Source organism: Amia ocellicauda, chromosome 4 (genome assembly GCF_036373705.1).
Source record: "Amia ocellicauda isolate fAmiCal2 chromosome 4, fAmiCal2.hap1, whole genome shotgun sequence".
Lineage (NCBI taxonomy): Eukaryota > Metazoa > Chordata > Actinopteri > Amiiformes > Amiidae > Amia > Amia ocellicauda.
The window spans coordinates 4,493,572-4,515,642 of NC_089853.1; the positions used below are offsets into that span (position 1 = coordinate 4,493,572).

General features: G+C 44.9%; 1 protein-coding gene across 3 annotated transcripts; it reads right to left on the minus strand.

Annotated features, from left to right (window-relative positions):
* Positions 1–588: 588 nt before the first annotated feature.
* Positions 589–15,823, minus strand: LOC136747606 (src substrate protein p85). 3 transcript variants are annotated; one of them, XM_066700556.1, is made up of 17 exons: positions 15,643–15,823; positions 14,070–14,153; positions 13,508–13,581; positions 13,172–13,301; positions 11,856–11,966; positions 11,274–11,328; positions 10,319–10,429; positions 9,785–9,895; positions 7,487–7,597; positions 5,784–5,894; positions 4,891–4,946; positions 4,454–4,526; positions 3,959–4,107; positions 3,608–3,751; positions 3,232–3,418; positions 2,944–3,018; positions 589–2,270 (listed from the first exon to the last, which is right to left on the minus strand). In XM_066700556.1, the coding sequence occupies exons 2-17, from the start codon at positions 14,151–14,153 to the stop codon at positions 2,134–2,136; spliced, it is 1,719 nt and encodes a 572-aa protein (XP_066556653.1). In that variant the 5' UTR covers positions 15,643–15,823; the 3' UTR covers positions 589–2,133. The 3 variants fall into 3 exon arrangements, with proteins under 3 accessions (XP_066556653.1, XP_066556654.1, XP_066556657.1); XM_066700557.1 differs by lacking the exon at positions 5,784–5,894; XM_066700560.1 differs by lacking the exons at positions 5,784–5,894; positions 7,487–7,597 and having other exon boundaries at positions 15,643–15,822.
* Positions 15,824–22,071: the final 6,248 nt, after the last annotated feature.

Here is a 22,071-nt window from a genome sequence, read left to right on the forward strand (position 1 = left end):
TAACGTCCCAGTGAATTCTCCGATCGGTGGCTCAGGTACAGTCCTGACGGGACGTGTATTCAGTCTGTTCCCTTCATTTATAATCGACACATCCGTGTGCATAAAGCGTGAGGACTGCAGGGGCACAGACTGGACTTCTTTCTTTCCCCATTCTTAGACACACTCCTTAATGTATATCTCTTATTTACATGGCTTTTATTTTTGTAATTGGTTTTGTGCTTCTGCTGCATTGAAAGGCTGGAGAAAAGCTTGGAGAAATTGAGTACAGTAACACACGGAGCACCTTTCTTACACCATGGCTTCAGACGTGTGACTTTGCCGTGCTTGAGGGGAAAGGCACGATGAAAATGTATTTTATTATATCACCATTACTCAAAAAATGTCATATCTAGTATTTAAATAACATAAACCTAATGGAGTGCGTAGCATAAGGTATTGATTATAATATTCAGAATATATAGAATATACATTTGTTAATTTCAAATTGAATGGCCTCCCTGACTAATTACCAGGATAAAAGCCAGCAGTTTAAAATACAATTCCTTAAATAAGTCTTAAACTGAAGAACAGAAACAATAGTCCCATAAAAACTGTTTACTGAAAACTTTATTGACTTAAAAAAAAAACAACAACCAAAAATAATAATAATGTAGGTTTAGTGTATTATGCAAGCTGATATAAAGATCAAATGTACTGGAAAAAGTCACTTAATTATAAAACCCCAACCCAATCATGATGGAACAATTGTAAATCTGTAATAAACAGGAAAAATTAAAAAATAATAATGGTGATGACACGGACACAGACTTTAATGATTGTCATAGTCATTAGCATAAGACTATCAACAATCTTGGTTCTTATAATAAGCATTCATTAGATTTTAACATTAAACCAGACCCCCCCCTTATTTGCACATTTCAGTTAATTTTACATTTCGTTGGTCAACATTTATGATGTCACACATATGGCCCCATTTCTGCTCACAATGCCTCGTAAAAATAAGCCGAAGAGGAAAAGAAAAGGTGAAGGAACGCCACCGAATCGAAGAGCATGACATGAAGTGAAACGAAATAAGAAACAGGGAATGTTTCGCAATCTACAGGTTTATAGAACGAAACGAGTCGATACAGGAGATTGTTTGACTGCATCTGAAAGGGATGTTTAAAAAAATTATAATAATTCAAACCAGTTTAGCTGCAAATCCACCGTCTATCTGCTTGACAGGCCTGCGATGCAAAACTGCATTTCATTAAAAAAACACAACGTTCGAATACATGTGCAAAACTATTTTATTTTGCCTTTTCTTCCCGTTTTTTCATCTCTCCAAGCAACCACAGCACTTCATATCGCAGGAATGAAACAAACCCAGAAAGAGAGCGATTCTCAACAGGGACAAATACATATTGCTGCACAGCGCGCACGCCAGTAAGCGACTCACACGCAATTTCCACCGCAGACGATCTCTCTGCACGCGGTCGGTGCCACTCCGAGAACCACATATCGGCCACAACGCACCGCCGAACTCGTACCCACACAGCGATGTGGGTGATGACGAGAAACGGGAAATCTTGGCGGTCATAATTATACACGCAGCTTTTGGCCAAGAAGGGGGATTTAATTCCCGATTAATACTTTTACTTAATCTGAGCACTAACATTAAAAACAACTGGAAAAAGGAAATTCCCATGCCTGCAGGATCGTTCAGTTAATAACACTTTTAATTGAGCAGATTTAACCGAGAGAAACTATTCTCCTCGCGTTAGCTACGATAAGCATGATTGTGAATTAAAGCTGCATTTCACAGCTGCGACGCAGCTGCTTCTTTACGTCTTCAGGGCAGCTGCAGTCGAAGCACAGAAGAGTCAGAAAGTTGAAGGTTTGTTTTTCTTTAGCGTTTACATGCGACCAGGAGAGGTCGAACCCCGTGATAATGAACCCCCCCAGCAGCCTCAATCTTGTGACATTTCAGTTCAGAACTTGCGATGAGGAGAAGAAATAACATGATAAAGCAGGACAGACCTGAGAACAGACACACAGTGCGGCCGCGGGCGGCTCAGCGACAGACAGAACGGAAAGGGCAACTCGCGAGCTCCAGCGCGCGGCAGTTAAGGCGAAACCATCCGGCGGAAGGTCTTATTGCCGGACCTCGACGTAGTTGGCTGGGAAGAGCCCGTACGCGCCCTTGCACACACCGCGCCACCAGCCCTCGTCGATCATCTCGATGTTGGTGATGATGTCGTCGGGGTCGAAGGAGATCTCGTCGTCGCCGGCTGAAACGACAACATTGAGAGGATCGACTTGGTTCAGGTTAAAAAAACGCAAGTGCCTGGCCTGGTCCAGCTGGGGGAAGCACAATAAAATCACAGATCAATCCGTAAATTAATTAAAAAAGCAGGCTCACTTTTTAATTATTATAATCAATCTCCACAGTCACAGTAATTAGACACCGAATTTAAAACTATGTTCTTTAAAAACCAATCAATTCAGGGTTTTTTAATTGACAAAATAAAGCGTTCAGGTTTGTAGCTCCGCCTCCTGGCTGACAATTTGAAACCTGGAAACATGGCCCAGGCGCTGAGCTCTTGCCCATCTTTCTACGGCGAGCTTTGGAATCAGCCAGAACTGCCCAGGGGCCCCTGCCTCCTCACACAGAGCTGTCCCGGGGCCTGGAGACCACCTGGGTGCAGAAGGTTGTCATTGTGCTGAACACCCCCCATGCCACATGTTCCCAGTACAGGAATGAGGATGGTCCCTTCTGGACACTCTGGGCCATAGCGTCAGGTTTCTAACTGGGGCAACAGCCTCGGTGCCAAATCACAGTCTCGACCGTCCTCAGCGCTGCGGTGACGGCGGGGTTGCCTGCGTTTCTGATGAGCAGCGAATCCCCTCGGGGTACAGCATGGTTGTCTTGTGAGGGAAGCCCAGCTGATGCCCGTTGCTCACCTGCTTGGTAGTCATACAGAGCCACCGCGGTGACGCCCAGGTCTTCTCCATACTCCGTGTAGGTCTGAGCATCTCCTTAAAGACAAGACACGCTACTGTAAGACCTGATTTCCAAGGGTACAGAAGGTCAATGTCCACACACACTTCTGTTGCCCCCAGAAGAAGGACCCACACGTGTCCCCAGATGTTTTCCCTATCCTGTAAACGTAGGGTTTAAGTACAATGACATGTCACAGTCACCGCAGCACTAATGCATCTGTTGCTCAACGAATGTGGCTCTTTCGGTACCTCCTTGATACTGGCTGTCCTCGTCCGGGTCCTGGTAAATCGCTTCCTGCTCGCGAGTCCCCTGAGGCTCCACCTCGTAGACGTCATCCTGGTAGCTGGACGCCTGTGTTTTGGTGGCGTCTGCCCCGTGCGGATGGGAGTGCTCATCTGTTGCCTCATAGGCCGGCTCGTCGTACAGAGACACGTCCTGCAAGAAAACATTGTTAATGCTGCCTGAACAAAAAAAAAACAGTTTCTGGATCATGTACATTCATAGCGAGAGGAACACTTCACACGGGTCTCCTCAGCCAGGCCCCGAGAGGAGCTCAAATACAGGCTCTGTGTCTAGAGACAGACAGAGTTGTTGGGTATTCATAGTCTCGACAAGTTCTCTGACCTCATAAGTTGGGCACTCGACCTTCTTCTGGAGGACAGGTGCCGGACTGGTCTTGGTCTTGGGCTTGGGCACAGGCTCGGGCTCGGGTTCCGGCTCGGGCTCCGGCTCGGGCTCGGGAGATGGAGGTCTGGCTTTGGCTTGCTCCTGCGTCAGTTGAAACAGATGTAAAAAACACAAAGACTGTCTCGGAAGGCCCAACGGAGACGACAATCTAGGCCGGCTTCCAAAAGCATCCAGATGAACATGGAGTGAGTAAACGTATAAATAAATCCTGCCAAACGGCCAAGTCAGAGAAAATTAAATCTACCTTCATCCTAAACGAGAGCTGTGGCCTCCACCCCCCCCGCTTACCTCAATCTTCCTCCTGGCCTCATCCTGCTCCTGTTTCTCGCTGGCCTGGCGTCGAGCTCTTTCCTCCTCCGCCCTCTTGCGATCTTCTTCTTCCTTCTGCTTGGCGATGTTTTCAAACCTGGCCTTGATGCTACTAGCACCACTGCCAGCTGCGGGAGAGAAAAGGAAACCAGGAACAATAAATTAAATATCCATTGAGGTGTGGTTTTGATTCATCCTGCAGCCTGAAAATTACTGACTCGGGATATAAACTAATTGGCATATCAGTTACAATTCCTGGTCAGATGTCTACAGTTACACATCTGTCCAAATGCTTAAGACCTTAAATAAATGACAAGGACTGGATTATGAACCCAGTTGTGGGTTTAGTACTGTAGCCAAGTGCTCAGTTGGAAGAAAAACAGTCCACCGGGCCTCCCAGGATTTGGGGATCCCTACAATGTGGAGAAGATCGCTGCCTTTGAACACACGTCCCGTGAAACACTGTTTACATACCACTGGCTTCCACTGGTTTGGTCCTCTGATAGGCCGGACTTGGCTTCTCAATCACCTCAAATGTACCGGCACTCTAAAAACGATTAAAAACAGACCGAGATTAGGATACGGCTCCACACTGTCGGAGAGTCTAGGTTTACCATCAATAGATTAAAATAAACCCTTCAGAATGGGATCAAACGCAGATGAAAAGATTCAATACACTGAGAATTAGAAGACCATGTTCTTATCATAATTAAGAACACGCACTTAATTACAGTACATTCAAAATGTAAGCCAGCAAAAGTAATTCAATATTAAAATCAACAGAAAGCAGATTACCCGTGTAAACGTAGCAGTTTAGAAAATTTAGTGGTTAAAAACGAAATATTCCCATTTCTAGGAAGGATATTTTCACCAAAATGACTTCACGCAGAAAGTATATGAAAGGACAATACCTTATCCATCCGGTCCTTCTGAACACCATACTTCCCACCGAACCCTCGAGAGTAGTCTACAACAACACAACACATCACAGTTAACGACAGCCGACTCACTGCTGTTCCTCCAACAACCCCGCAAAGAAAAAAACTGTGGAATGCAATGTCATGCAACCCTGTGCGCAAAGCTACAACAAACAAACAAAACAAGTCTTTTCCAGCCTTTTTCTCAATGGCGCATGACACTGTTTCATTTGGAAGCTGGTTTGGGTCATGAGCTGCATCCAAAGCTGCGTTGGGTGCGAGGCTGCCTGGCAGGGTGCATTGGAGCAGCGAGCAAAGAGGACATCCGTCCACAGCGGCGAGAAGCAATGGGGACGGGATTAGAGGGGCGGACACATCCAAGCACGCTCACTGTAGGGGGGGTGGGATACACAAATGAAGGCACTTTCCAAAACTGTAGTACTCTACGACCCCAGCTTTAAAAGATTAGCACTTACTGCCATTTTACATCTAAGCATAATTATAATCAAAGAAATAAGTAAAACCCAGATCAGCCATCTTGCAGACATGATCATGGTGGGGTGCGTTATTACTGGGGTTTCAATAGTCAAACTGGAATCGCCTGTTCCTAAAGTCTGAACTTGTATTCAGGGCACTAGTGCCACCTTCTGGACATTTCAGACTGCACTGGCAATGAGGAACCAGGGGTCTTACTTCATAAATAAAATAGGTCGGCTCATATCTAGAATGCATCATTACTTCAAGTTAAATCGCTGATCTATCTTGTAGATAAAGTCATGTAAACGTCAATTGTATCAACACACACGGAATGGAGAAACCAAATCTATAGATCCAAATCTGGGCTGGAGAGCGCTACAGTTCTGCCGGTAGCTTTAGTGCAACTGTGCCTTGTTGGGACTCGTGCTTAGCCAGTTTCTCCTGGTGTTCAAAGCCCACGGCACATTTGTCCTGCCTCTCCAGCTGAACACCGTATTTCCCTCCGAACCCTTTCTTATAATCTGAAAAAATCCACAAGCCACAGTAGGAGAGACACAATCATCATCGGGAAAGAAGGTCAAACACAACAGGGTGAACACAAAGGGAATTCAAACCAGAGTGCGTTAAATAAAACCACCCCTTCCACAGAAAGTCTCCTCCACGGCACTGGGATGGCATTTTAAAGTTGTGCCGAGTCTCATCTTGGAGAAACTGTTCCGGGCGGCCTATAACCAGATTAAAGCGGCACGGAATGCAGTTGACCAGAATTCTATTTTAGAAGCCATTCATTTTTCCTTAAATTTACATATTCCACAAACTAGGTTAGACTCCCAGTTTGTGCCACTTCAATTTTGTTAGATGAAAAATTAGTTTTCAAAAGACTGTTTTTAGCCTCAGTGGGTGAGAGATAAATGATAAAGTTCTGTTTAATAAACAAGGCTGAGATCCGAGTTAGTGAAATTGTAAAACCCAAAACAAGTGTTTTTTTTTTCCTCTCTTTACAAGCAAAGGCTCCTTTTCACATCATGATTCAATCTTACCCCCAGTTTTTACAGGTGTTTAGGATATTCTGAGACTTCTGTAGAAGGTATTGCAGTTTCCTACAACACATACATTTTCCCATCATTGATGTTTTCAATTCAATGTCCATTTTAAAAGAATGAAAACACCATTACTGGTCTCGTAAAAACACACAATTGTGCTTCAAATCAATGCAAAATAAGTAATAAACCCTTTAAATCATGCACACCTCTCAGAATTACACAAAATCAGATCAGTTGAACATCTATTGACATTGGGAATTATCTCACTAATGGATTGCTCAGCTAACTAAAAACTTGTTAAATCTTACATAGGCTATTTCTACAGACAAAGCAACATTTGGATTTCGGATGAGGAGTTTGACTTATTCCCTCAGTTTATATATTTCGTTTTAGCTAACTCAATAAATATATTCCAACGGAAAGGAGTGTACCGATCGCAGCGGCTTATTATGGCCATACAATACTGTATATTCAAAGGATCAGCATTTCATATACAGTGATAAGTGACAAAACACACACTGTGTAACCAAGGGGGCACAGGGTTAATTTCTGATCTCGGGACAACACAGACTGTCTTTAACGAGGAATACGTTCCCACCCCCATCTCTCATGCGGACATTAACAGAAGATAACAGCAGACGTATGTACATGACCTTTACTGAACTGTTACACAGTCCCTACCATTAAACCAACGCTGATGTTTTATTAAAGGATCTTGAGTAAGGTTTTGTCTACGTGGATTTGCCTGCATTTAGTTTGGCAATGTTTAACTCAATATGTAAAAACGTGTGAATCCTTTTAATAAGGGGCAGTAAGTGATGTTCAAATCCATTATATCCAACTATCTACACATGTATGAACATTTTATTTCAGCTGAATATGTAGTAAACAAAGACATAAAAAGCAAAAATACCTACCCAGTTCATCGATGCAAAAAGGAAACAAATAAGCAAATGCATAAATAAAAACATTATATTTATGCAGGGGAAAAGCAAGGATACCCAGAATGAGAAAGTCAGAAAACATCTGAACGCCCGCAGCGTGAAACACTGTCCCCGAAACACAAGTACCTTTCTGAGACTCATGCAGCTGCAGCTTCTCCTGGTGGTCCCAGCCGAGGGCGGACTTGTCCTGCCTGTCTGTCTGGACACCAAACTTCCCTCCAAACCCCTTAACATAGTCTGCGCACATAATACAGACACCCCAGTTATTATGTGGCGATGCTTATTTAGCAAAGGGAGTGAAAGGCAGAAGAATTGAGAGACAACAGCAGAACAGAAACAAATACACTTCCAGATGGTTTATAACAAATAAATAACCCTGTTACTGTGCATGTTCGTCCCGATTGAAAAACTTTCTTAAAAGTCACAATCAAGGATGTGAGAAGCAAATGGTTCAACCTCTCTCAAAATCTGCTACTTTGGATCATCACTGCAATTATAAATAATTGGAATAGTTTACCAAGTGGTTTGTTATTCTGACGTGTTTTAGGGCTGATAGGGCTGGGCGATATGGCCAAAATACATTATCACGGTATTTTTCACATTTTTGACTGTATGACGGTATTTATTAATGGCCATTTTATACTGTTCGTAAAGCAAAAATAATAGGACAACTGACATTGAATTACGTGTCCCTGTTCTGCGTCAGTTGTCTCGATACCAAATCATGTCCACACTATCAACGACGCACCTTTCTTCGGGACAGATTCACCAGGGTCACTTGCTGTGAAGTTTCACCCGCACTGCTCTCCTCCATCTCATCTTCATTCACTGTGCATTCATCACGTCTGTTTGTTTATGTCAACACGCAATACACCTGGAATTTATTTTCGATATTTTGCTGAGGCAGCAAATGTCAAAACCATAAATACAGAATTCTAGATGATTTCTTAAATAATTACATCAATTATTTTTAAAAATATAATGTAAATATGATGCACAATAATAAAGTTGTTACTTAAATGATTGGCAATTCTATTTTTTTTTATAAAAACGAAATATAAAAATAATAAATGAAATCATCCAATTAAATCGATTTCTGCAGGGTTTGTCAAGAAATCTTGTAGCGCAGATTAGCACAGTTCTGCGCAGATCTGCAGGATCCAATTGATCCCATTGGTGTAGCTGTGCAGATCTGCGGAAAGCTGTGCTAAACGAACACTATCGGCGTTTTTTGATCAGATGCATCTCATGTCAGACAGCGCAGTCTCAAGCAGCCGGCACAGCAAGTTGTGGGATACGGGACATGATCACGTTTATTGGGAGCTGAATGCTATGACTGAATGACACTGTAATTAGTAAAGTATTCAATTTAGCATAGAAAACTTTAAAATACCGATATGAAGGTATATTAAAAGTCCAAACCGGTCCGTAAATTAATACCGGTATAGTTTTTTACGTTATACCGCCCAGCCCTATGACAATTTCACGATCCTGAACATTTCTCTGGTTATTTTTCTATCACTATCGAACTTCATCCATCCATTATAGTGGCATAATAGATAAACTATGGTGTAATATATATATATTAAAAAGATAAAGGTTTAGTGTGCTCTTTTGCAATGCTAGAACACATTCCTCTGGTTGGTTTTAGCTCCATCTTTTGGTGCAAATATTACATTGCACCCATAAAAGATATTGACTTTGGGCATCGTTACTTAATATCCAATTGTGTTACTATTTACGAGTAGAACAAACTTCTTGCAAACGTTATACCTGGTACTAAACTGAAATAAGTGGCAAACACCCAACATCAGAAATTGTTTTTTCAGGAATGCAAATTATGAATGGGGTCCTATAAGAAAACAATATAACATGGGTTTAAAAATAAAAAAATACTTTTGAATGGTGTATTGATTATACATGTATGTTTCCAGACACTTGTTTTCTTTCAATCCAGTTGGTAAACTTGAATGCCTTGCATTACAGAACATTATATCCAGATGTACAATGAGTTCAACTCTATAGCCAACCTGGAAGTGAGGAGCCCAAAAATTGAGCACAAGAGCCCCGAGCCAAGAACCTAATCCCCCAGCTGCCACCAACAGACAGATAGACCACCATGCTTTAATAAAGAAAAGAGCCATAGGGTGGTAAAAACAAAAGACTATTGTGTCTTTGTTCAAAAATACATATTATTGGAGTATTCTAACAGGATCCTCATGTCACATTCTGAAGATGTGGCAAGGCGCTCTGTTACCAGCTCTCCACCTATCAGAGACCAGCGTGTCTGGACATTGCAAACGACAGGAGAGTGCGCTCATTTTCCAGGAGACAAAACAGTCCAAAAAGATGGGCGTTTGATTTACCTAGAAAACCAAACAAATATACCACGTTGAGTCTTAATTGCGGCTGCAGCCAACAAACCTTTCTGCGACTCGTGTTTTTCGGTCTTCCCCTGGTACTCGAATCCCACTGCACTTTTGTCCACTTTGTCCATTTCCACTCCAAATTTACCACCAAAGCCTTTGGAATAGTCTGAAAGTTACAGAAGAAAAGCCGCTTAAATACAGCACAGTTTAATCAACAATATTGAAATCCAGAAATGCTCCGTTTCTTTGTTAGGAACACAAATGATAAATGTCCCATGTTACACTCTTACCATGTGTAAAATAGTCTTTATACTATACATATATATATATATATATATATATATATATATATGCCTAAAAAAAGCTAACATATAAACAATAAACCTGTATATATGTATATTCTACCCACCTTTCCTTTTTAACAATTACATTTTCTTTAATATATGCTGTATCCAAAAAAAAAGGTCCAAGGCTTTACTACACATGTTGCAATGGCTGAGCAAAGGAAAATGTTTATGCCTATACCACACATTCAGCCGAGAACAAACCCTTAAAAACAGAACTCCATAAAATAGCAAAGGAAACAAACCTTTCTGAGACTCATGTTTCTCAGTTTTGCCCTGGTAATCGAATCCTACCGCGCTCTCGTCAACACGGTCAGCCTGAACACCATACCTCCCCCCAAAACCAGAGGAGTAGTCTAAATGGTTCAAGACAGCAAAAGCAAAGTAAAACACGGCAACTGCGAAGCCATGCAGGCCGACAGTCTGACGCTGGGGAGAGAAGGGCAACTCGTCGATTAAAAAGCAACGTAAATTGACAACACAATCAACAGAGGAAAACAAGAAGCGTGTGGAGAGATGGGAGCATGTTGTGAGAGCAGATTGCACAACCCGGTCGGACGGATGCAGACAGGACCTGGTTGGCTCCGGACCCGTGTTTAGTGTCAGACAGGTGACTGTGAGAGGTACTTCACAGCATACTGACCACGAACACATGCCAGCGTTATTTGTTTTCTTCTTAAAGTGCAAATCCTCTGTTGGAATCCATAAGACATTCCTTACACCGCAGTGTGTGTGTGCGTATAGATGCAACAGCCCTTTTATCTGCCTACACAACTGGGCCGCTTGTACACTTCGTAGGATCAATTGTCGGGGAAACAGAAATGTCAGATTATTACAGATTGCACGGCAAGCTCGGGCAGGAGCTCCAGCAAAATGAAAGGCACAGAACAATTTGGGAAATCTGGGCGGGTCTGAGCGGCTAATATTGAGACACACAAGAGAGTGATTACAATGCATGAGAAAATAGGCTACAAGGACACACAAGTATTACAGTATCCCCCCCCCTAAAAAAGCTACGCAATCCATGTATATGAAAGCGTGCTGCATCCCACTGCTCCTACAATAACACCGTGCGAGCGTTTACTACGCACGAGATCAGGTTTCATGAGGGAGTACTGCCCTCGACTGCAATCACCAACGATCCAGGATAATGATTTATTACATTCACATGATATTGGGGATAAAGGGGGAAAACAGCACCTTTCTGTGAAGCGTGTTTCTCGGTCTTGCCAGCATACTCGAACCCAACTGCAGACTAAAAACAGAAAAAAAATGTCAAGCGCTATAATGTAACCTCGTACGAATAAAAACAAACACACATCGAGTCCCACTGAGCGTTACACAAGGTGCAGATATTCAAATGGTTCTTCGGAGACTTTTTGATCAAGCTTTTCAATCTCCTGGACGTATCTATCCTTATGAGAACTACCGGGTAGGAGACATTTGTCAAGAGATCGGCTGTTAATTAATCATCTCAAAACCCAAAAGTTAATTAATATGAAAGATGCTCTCTGTTCTTTGCACACATTTTCAGATCACAGGCACGTTTTATGTTTAACAGTTTGAAGTCGCCATTCTGAAGAGCAGAGAACCTTCTAGTCATTACTGTGCAGGTGAACACCATTAAGAGAATATTAAGGGCTTTTAAGACACTAATCATGCCTTGTAATCATATATATACATATATATATATAAACTCCCGAAGAAGGATGAGTGCTAACAATGGCTAATCACAACGACAGGGAGGCAGAATGAGTTTTTTGGGGCTTTAAAGTTCTGTACCTGATCGACTCGGTCGGCCTGAACTCCAAATTTGCCGCCGAATCCTTTCGCCGAGTCCGTCTGAGAGCAGTGCTTGGACAGTTTGCTCTGATACTCGTGGCCGACGGCAGACTGTGGAAAGGAAGACTTGTCTTTAATGAAAAGTTTCACCACCACTGTCACTTACAGAAACAATTGACATATACATGTATTCTACCAAAACACATGGGTGGCCTTTAATAAACCAGATTGTGTTACAGCCAACGCCCCCTGCCCTTCTTTCACTTCTTTAATTTTAAACCATGAAATGTGTGGAGGAGGAACAAGCACACAATCGTACATAGATTCTCCAAGAAATTACTTTTAGACCGAGGCAGAGTAGAAAGTATTTTGGGGTTTTACGTCTTACACTTCACTTTAACACAGAACAGGGAACCAATTCAGAAAACACATGCGGTTGTCTCGGGTATCACCCTTGCACTCAAAAGTGAATGTAAATAAAAAGGGAAGTAAATTAAATCCATTTAAAGGGAATTACAGAAAGGCTGCTCTCACCACTGAGAAAAAAAAACAGGGTTTCATCACAAGGAGTCCAGCTACTGCACAACTGACGTCCAGCTCTCTTGCTTCGATGCTTTGGCCCCTTTGAGCCAATATCTTTGAGTTCCTACAACTGACCAACTCTAATTCTAGATAAACAGCAGTCTATTGCAAGGCCTACCTTTTATTTTCCACCAAAGTGCTGCTGCATCAGCTCTTGCCATCAGAACAATATCGGTGATGACAGAGCGATTTGCGCGGCCGCTTCATGCGGAAAGGTGTGAATCATTAGCTCGCGGAGACTCTTTTGTTCTGGCAGGCCCCGTGTTAGTCTGTTCACACATTAGGCCTGAAAGGGGAGCGCATGACTGGCTCATGATGCGGCTGCTGGCGTCGGCTCCCTGACCCACCGATCGGGTGGCTCGCACAAGCCGGAAGATTATTTCACCAGGAAATTGATAGGGAACACGGGGTGGGAGAGATGCCCTAAACACTGCCAGACTGTTTACAACATAATGGATTTCAAACGGCGTCAGTGATATCGCTTGCCAAGACCGAGGGCAGCAGAACAGCCTAGGACAGTTTAAAAAATGTATTTTCGTGTCTATTTGGTGTCTCTTTTCACGTGGATGTTCTTGGAAAATCTCACATATTGCTGTGTCACACTGTTCAGGCCTGTGTCTGCTTTTAATCTAAAATCATACCATAGCAGACTGAGATGTAAAAGTAGATTACAACTATTTATTTTTATTTTTGCACCATTTAAGGAACCCCCCAGCCCACTGCTTCTCCTGTACCTTATCCATTCGGTCCTGCTGCACGCCAAACTTCCCTCCGTAGCCATGAGAGGCCTTGGGCATGTTCTCCTGCTCCTTCTCCTTCAGCTTGCAGTGCTCCACCGACACTTTTTCACGCAGCTTGTGAATGCTGTGAAGAAGGACCCGAGAGATGCGAGAAAGTAAACAATGCTGCAATTCGCAAAAAAAAAGTGAGAAGCAGGCAGGCGAAATAGTCTCGTGATGCCCAACAACACTTCATACAAAACAGAACAAGGAACAGCCATCCGAGGCATTGCGGCATTGCGGGCGAATTTAAACCAGGTTGGACTCGTACTTCGAGACTTTGAGACTTACTTAATGTGCTCCTGGTGTCCAGATCCTTCCACGGTCTTGGCGCCCCATCGCTGCTCTTTCTCAGAGACGTCGTTCTAGTTACAGAAAAATGCATCAGATAACATAAGCAGAGGAGATAAGACGAGATAAGGCACTGTAAAACAGACAACCTGCTGTCAACCACAACAAACAACGGCAACTGTGTATATTTATGAGAAATCACATTAAATGTCCAACGGTTTAAACTGAAAACTATTGTTAGTTAGTTACTGTTATTTCTTTTATTCCTATTAGATAACATTGTGGGAAAACACCTTTCTACTTCCTCTAACCAAGGGCAGCAGAAGAATGCAGCGAACCCCAGTTAAAAATAATGTTGATATACTAGTTAGTTCATTACAAGTAAATGCTATATAAAAGAATGAAAGAAGGTCACAAGGATTAAACCACCACTGATTTAGAAACACAGACATGTACTCATCCAATGATGGATTATTATAGGCCGAGGTTGGAACGTATCTAGACAGATCCATACTGTTCACTGTATTTGGTTCATTTTCTAGATGAAAAAGTCGCCCCGTACCTCAAAGTCTGGATCGGTCTCCCAGTCGTCACCGCCATCGTCAGCATTGATTGAAATGTTTTTCCCAGCTGCAGCTTTCCACATCTAACAAAGTGTCACAAACAAGGATGTGTAAAGTCAGGTAAAGTGTTCAAATCAATACTAGTTCCTATACTCCCCACAGAATAGATATTAAAGCTAAAAATATCCTTATAGGATACAGGAGCCTTAATCATGACCACAGGCTGACTGTAAAGACTGCAGGGTTTCATAGCATCCACGTATCATGCATCAGTCACCACCTGTAAAGATTAAATTCACAAGACCTTTAAAGTCATTATCCAAAGTGTTAAGTGTATCATGTATTCACCAAAGCAATAAGTGGAAAACCATTTCACTGCCTGTCAGGCTCTGCCTATTTTATTTAGGTCATAAGAAACTGCCATTAATCTTTCTGAATCACCTTGGAGAAACAGTCACAGAAACTGGAACTGAGCCTATCAGAAAAGCAGAAGCTCACCTTCAACAGAGAGTGTAGTTCACCACATTTGTAACAAAATGTCAGTTTGATTTTTAAAGAAGAGCAATTTAAAAACATGAAGGCATTGTTCTAGGTTCATGCATTCCAGGACAGAGACTCACAATAACAAAATGCAATACTGCAATGGGCATAAATACAGGACACGCAATTAAAAACAGTGATTCATCATCCCAGAATATCGACTCAGCTCGAAGCATGCATTGCGGTGAAGCGCTAGAACAAACCTTGGCTGCCAGTCCTGATGTATGAATGGCGGCATGTGTGCCCGCTGCCGCTGCGAGACGTGGCTGTCCCGGGGGCGGGGGGCACCCGCACCCCTTTACCAAGCCTATGGCTCCCTCTGCTGTTGGAGGCATCGCACGGTTTGCTATCCCAGGTATTTGAAGGCATGCATACCTTCCGGCCGACACAGTTGTTTCAACACCGCACCCAGTTGCGACTTGTACCGAGGGCCCACCCCCGCCCCGTCTGGCTGAAGTAACCAAATATTTAGCCTTAAGAATATTCAATGAATCCGATCACACTGAATCGTGCAAATTATTCTAAATACATACCATGCATATCATTTAATTCGACATGCTAAAGTTAGCAGTGGTTTTAATACACATTTTTAATTGCACAATTGTTGCTGTCAAGCGCAATATGCGGTGATTTTCGAGCAGCCTGCCTCCGACAGACACAGTATGAATGGATGCGCAGCCCGACACAGCCATGCAAATCCGGCTGACAGGCAAACATTGCATAGCTGGGCTTATCAATTCCATATCTGTTTACGAAACGACCAGAAAAACGCACTGAAGACAGCACTGCCGTTAACTGTCGGGTGTGAAGACGAAACCTTCATCTGGGATCTTTTCTCAGGATACCGAGTCATCCTTCGCACACCCAGCAGCTCCGGACCCCACGTTTATTTGGGGGTTAAAGGCAATATATCTCGTTCATTAATACAATGCAAGCCCCTATATAGAGGCGCTGGAGTTGCATTAACAGCAAAGCACGGAAATGTGTCCCACACTGCGGACACCGCGCTCCTGCCCCCCGCGCTGTCCTCACCGTGTCGGGTCCGGGTCCGAGTCCGGGTCCGAGTCCGAGTCCGAGTCCGGCTGCTCGTCCGACAGAGAAGATCGGGGACAAAAGTGCGGAGTCGCGGCGGCTCGGGGTCTCGGCGGCTCGGCGGCTCCACTCGGCTGTATTCCTGCAGCTCCCGGCGCTTCCGGCTCTCCCAAAGCCCGACTTCCGGTTATGGACTCAGCAGCTCCGCCGGGAGAAGCGGCAGCAGAGGGGAGGACGCCCGGCCCGCACTGAGCACTGAGCACTGAGCACTGAGCACTGAGCACTGAGCACTGAACACTGAGCACTGAACACTGAACACTGAACACAGCACTGAGCACTGAACACTGAGCACTGAGCACTGAGCACAGCACTGAGCACTGAGCACTGAACACTGAACACAGCACTGAGCACTGAGCACTGAGCACAGCACTGAGCACTGAGCACTGAACACTGAACACAGCACTGAGCACTGAACACAGCACTGAACACAGCACTGAGCACTGAACACTGAACACAGCACTGAGCACTGAACACAGCACTGAACACAGCACTGAGCACTGAACACTGAACACAGCACTGAACACTGAGCACTGAACACAGCACTGAGCACTGAGCACTGAACACAGCACTGAGCACTGAGCACTGAACACTGAACACAGCACTGAACACTGAACACTGAACACAGCACTGAACACTGAGCACTGAACACTGAGTACTGAACACTGAACACAGCACTGAGCACTGAACACAGCACTGAGCACTGAACACTGAACACAGCACTGAACACAGCACTGAGCACTGAACACAGCACTGAACACAGCACTGAGCACTGAACACTGAACACAGCACTGAGCACTGAGCACTGAACACAGCACTGAGCACTGAACACTGAACACAGCACTGAGCACTGAACACTGAACACAGCACTGAGCACTGAACACAGCACTGAACACAGCACTGAGCACTGAACACTGAACACAGCACTGAGCACTGAGCACTGAACACTGAACACAGCACTGAGCACTGAACACTGAACACAGCACTGAGCACTGAGCACTGAACACAGCACTGAACACTGAACACTGAACACAGCACTGAGCACTGAGCACTGAACACTGAACACAGCACTGAGCACTGAGCACTGAACACTGAACACAGCACTGAGCACTGAACACTGAACACAGCACTGAGCACTGAGCACTGAACACTGAGTACTGAACACTGAACACAGCACTGAACACTGAACACAGCACTGAGCACTGAACACTGAACACAGCACTGAGCACTGAGCACTGAACACTGAACACAGCACTGAGCACTGAACACAGCACTGAACACAGCACTGAGCACTGAACACTGAACACAGCACTGAGCACTGAGCACTGAACACTGAACACTGAACACAGCACTGAGCACTGAACACTGAACACTGAACACTGAACACAGCACTGAACACTGAGCACTGAACACTGAGTACTGAACACTGAACACAGCACTGAACACTGAACACAGCACTGAACACTGAACACAGCACTGAGCACTGAACACAGCACTGAACACTGAGCACTGAGCACTGAACACAGCACTGAGCACTGAGCACTGAACACTGAACACAGCACTGAGCACTGAACACAGCACTGAGCACTGAGCACTGAACACTGAACACTGAACACAGCACTGAGCACTGAGCACTGAACACAGCACTGAGCACTGAACACTGAACACAGCACTGAGCACTGAACACAGCACTGAGCACTGAACACTGAACACAGCACTGAACACAGCACTGAGCACTGAACACTGAACACTGAACACAGCACTGAGCACTGAACACTGAACACAGCACTGAACACAGCACTGAACACAGCACTGAGCACTGAGCACTGAACACTGAACACAGCACTGAACACAGCACTGAGCACTGAACACTGAACACTGAACACAGCACTGAGCACTGAACACTGAACACAGCACTGAACACAGCACTGAGCACTGAACACTGAACACAGCACTGAACACAGCACTGAGCACTGAACACTGAACACAGCACTGAACACAGCACTGAGCACTGAACACTGAACACAGCACTGAGCACTGAACACTGAACACAGCACTGAGCACTGAGCACTGAACACTGAACACAGCACTGAGCACTGAACACTGAACACAGCACTGAGCACTGAGCACTGAACACTGAGTACTGAACACTGAACACAGCACTGAACACTGAACACAGCACTGAGCACTGAACACTGAACACAGCACTGAGCACTGAGCACTGAACACTGAACACAGCACTGAGCACTGAACACTGAACACAGCACTGAGCACTGAACACAGCACTGAACACAGCACTGAGCACTGAACACTGAACACAGCACTGAACACTGAGCACTGAACACTGAACACTGAACACAGCACTGAGCACTGAGCACTGAGCACTGAACACAGCACTGAGCACTGAGCACTGAACACTGAACACAGCACTGAGCACTGAACACAGCACTGAGCACTGAGCACTGAGCACTGAACACTGAACACAGCACTGAGCACTGAACACAGCACTGAGCACTGAACACTGAACACAGCACTGAACACAGCACTGAGCACTGAACACTGAACACAGCACTGAGCACTGAACACAGCACTGAACACAGCACTGAGCACTGAACACTGAACACAGCACTGAGCACTGAGCACTGAACACTGAACACTGAACACAGCACTGAGCACTGAGCACTGAACACTGAACACTGAACACTGAACACAGCACTGAACACTGAGCACTGAACACTGAGTACTGAACACTGAACACAGCACTGAGCACTGAGCACTGAACACAGCACTGAACACTGAGCACTGAGCACTGAACACAGCACTGAGCACTGAGCACTGAACACTGAACACAGCACTGAGCACTGAACACAGCACTGAGCACTGAGCACTGAACACTGAACACTGAACACAGCACTGAGCACTGAGCACTGAACACAGCACTGAGCACTGAACACTGAACACAGCACTGAGCACTGAACACAGCACTGAGCACTGAGCACTGAACACTGAACACAGCACTGAACACAGCACTGAGCACTGAACACTGAACACTGAACACAGCACTGAGCACTGAACACTGAACACAGCACTGAACACAGCACTGAGCACTGAACACAGCACTGAGCACTGAGCACTGAACACTGAACACAGCACTGAACACAGCACTGAGCACTGAACACTGAACACTGAACACAGCACTGAGCACTGAACACTGAACACAGCACTGAACACAGCACTGAGCACTGAACACTGAACACAGCACTGAACACAGCACTGAGCACTGAACACTGAATACAGCACTGAACACAGCACTGAGCACTGAACACTGAACACAGCACTGAGCACTGAGCACTGAACACTGAACACAGCACTGAGCACTGAGCACTGAACACTGAACACAGCACTGAGCACTGAGCACTGAACACTGAACACAGCACTGAACACTGAACACTGAACACAGCACTGAGCACTGAACACTGAGTACTGAACACTGAACACAGCACTGAACACTGAACACAGCACTGAGCACTGAGCACTGAACACAGCACTGAACACTGAACACTGAACACAGCACTGAACACTGAGCACTGAACACAGCACTGAGCACTGAGCACTGAACACAGCACTGAGCACTGAACACAGCACTGAACACTGAGCACTGAACACTGAACACTGAGCACTGAACACAGCACTGAGCACTGAGCACTGAACACAGCACTGAACACAGCACTGAGCACTGAGCACTGAACACTGAACACTGAACACAGCACTGAGCACTGAGCACTGAACACTGAACACAGCACTGAACACTGAACACTGAGCACTGAACACTGAGCACTGAACACTGAACACAGCACTGAACACTGAGCACTGAACACTGAACACAGCACTGAACACTGAGCACTGAACACTGAACACAGCACTGAACACTGAGCACTGAACACTGAACACAGCACTGAGCACTGAACACTGAACACTGAACACAGCACTGAGCACTGAGCACTGAACACTGAGCACTGAACACTGAACACAGCACTGAACACTGAGCACTGAACACAGCACTGAGCACTGAACACTGAACACTGAACACAGCACTGAACACTGAGCACTGAACACTGAACACAGCACTGAGCACTGAACACTGAACACTGAACACAGCACTGAACACTGAACACAGCACTGAGCACTGAACACAGCACTGAACACTGAACACAGCACTGAACACAGCACTGAGCACTGAGCACTGAACACTGAACACAGCACTGAACACTGAACACAGCACTGAGCACTGAGCACTGAACACTGAACACAGCACTGAGCACTGAACACAGCACTGAACACTGAGCACTGAGCACAGCACTGAACACTGAACACTGAACACAGCACTGAACACTGAGCACTGAACACAGCACTGAGCACTGAGCACTGAACACTGAACACTGAGCACTGAACACTGAACACAGCACTGAGCACTGAACACAGCACTGAACACTGAACACTGAACACTGAGCACTGAACACAGCACTGAACACTGAACACTGAGCACTGAACACTGAACACAGCACTGAACACTGAACACAGCACTGAGCACTGAGCACTGAACACTGAACACAGCACTGAACACTGAACACAGCACTGAGCACTGAGCACTGAACACAGCACTGAACACTGAACACTGAACACAGCACTGAACACTGAGCACTGAACACAGCACTGAGCACTGAGCACTGAACACAGCACTGAGCACTGAACACAGCACTGAACACTGAGCACTGAACACTGAACACTGAGCACTGAACACAGCACTGAGCACTGAACACAGCACTGAGCACTGAGCACTGAGCACTGAGCACTGAACACTGAACACAGCACTGAGCACTGAACACTGAACAGAGCACTGAGCACTGAACACAGCACTGAACACTGAACACAGCACTGAGCACTGAGCACTGAACACTGAACACAGCACTGAGCACAGCACTGAACACAGCACTGAACACTGAGCACTGAGCACAGCACTGAACACAGCACTGAGCACTGAACACTGAGCACTGAACACTGAACACAGCACTGAGCACTGAACACTGAACACAGCACTGAACACTGAACACAGCACTGAGCACTGAGCACTGAACACAGCACTGAGCACTGAACACTGAACACAGCACTGAGCACTGAACACTGAACACAGCACTGAACACAGCACTGAACACAGCACTGGACACAGCACTGGACTGAGCACTGAGCACTGAACACTGAGCACTGAGCACTGAACACTGAACACAGCACTGAACACTGAACACAGCACTGAGCACTGAGCACTGAGCACTGAGCACTGAGCACTGAACACAGCACTGAACACTGAGCACTGAACACTGAGCACTGAACACAGCACTGAGCACTGAACACTGAGCATTGAACACAGCACTGAGCACTGAACACAGCACTGAACACTGAGCACTGAACACAGCACTGAGCACTTCATTATCGTGAAATACTGTTAATCCCTGTCTTTATTGCTTGATATATTCCATGTCACCTGCATGACACACTCTTCCCTGTTTGTTCAGAGGTTTGAGCTACTCTCCACAAATGCCTAAGTTTAAGTTATAAACCCAATAATGCCATTATAACTGGGTGGGAAAAGGAAAGGAAAGGAGGACCCCCTACCCTGCTGGTTTTTGTTCCAAGCGAGCTCTCAATTACTTAATTGAAGTAATAATTTGATTACATTTGACATTTTAAATTATTTTACTGATTTAAAAAAGTTGGTTCCTTTAAAAGTATAAAATTGTATAAGGAACTTAACTTAAAACCCCCAATCTGTAATGAAAATGTTCTGATTTAGATCAAGGGTTTAAGTAACTGAGCGCTTTGGTTGGCATACAAACCAGCAGGGTACAATTGCAAACTGGAGAGCTGAGGCACATCAAGCCACTGCAGTGCAGGGATGAGTTACAGCGCATTTCTGTGGATCTTACCTGAACTGCAAACCAGTGGAGATCAGCTGTTCCACAGATTTAGCAATTCCTTAATTTCCAAACCTCGAGTTATTTCAGCACAGATTTGTTCCAGTTCATGACAGTTCAAAGCATTTTACCGATGCTTTCAGTAACATAAGAGTTATAGTGCTTGAATTGAGGGCCAAACAGGGAAAATACAGAAGTGCTGAAGGGGCCAAACTGTCATACTGAGGCATCAATAACATTTGGCTCGTTATACACAAGTTTTGCTGCTTTTTTGATGTCCCTGTTTCAAAATGTGCCTGTTTTTTCTCAATTAAAAAAAAAATTCTTTGTAATGAGGATATTGGAGAGAGGCTACGGAGGGATTTTCTTCTGTTCGTGGTGTGGCTGAGGTGTGTAGGGAAGC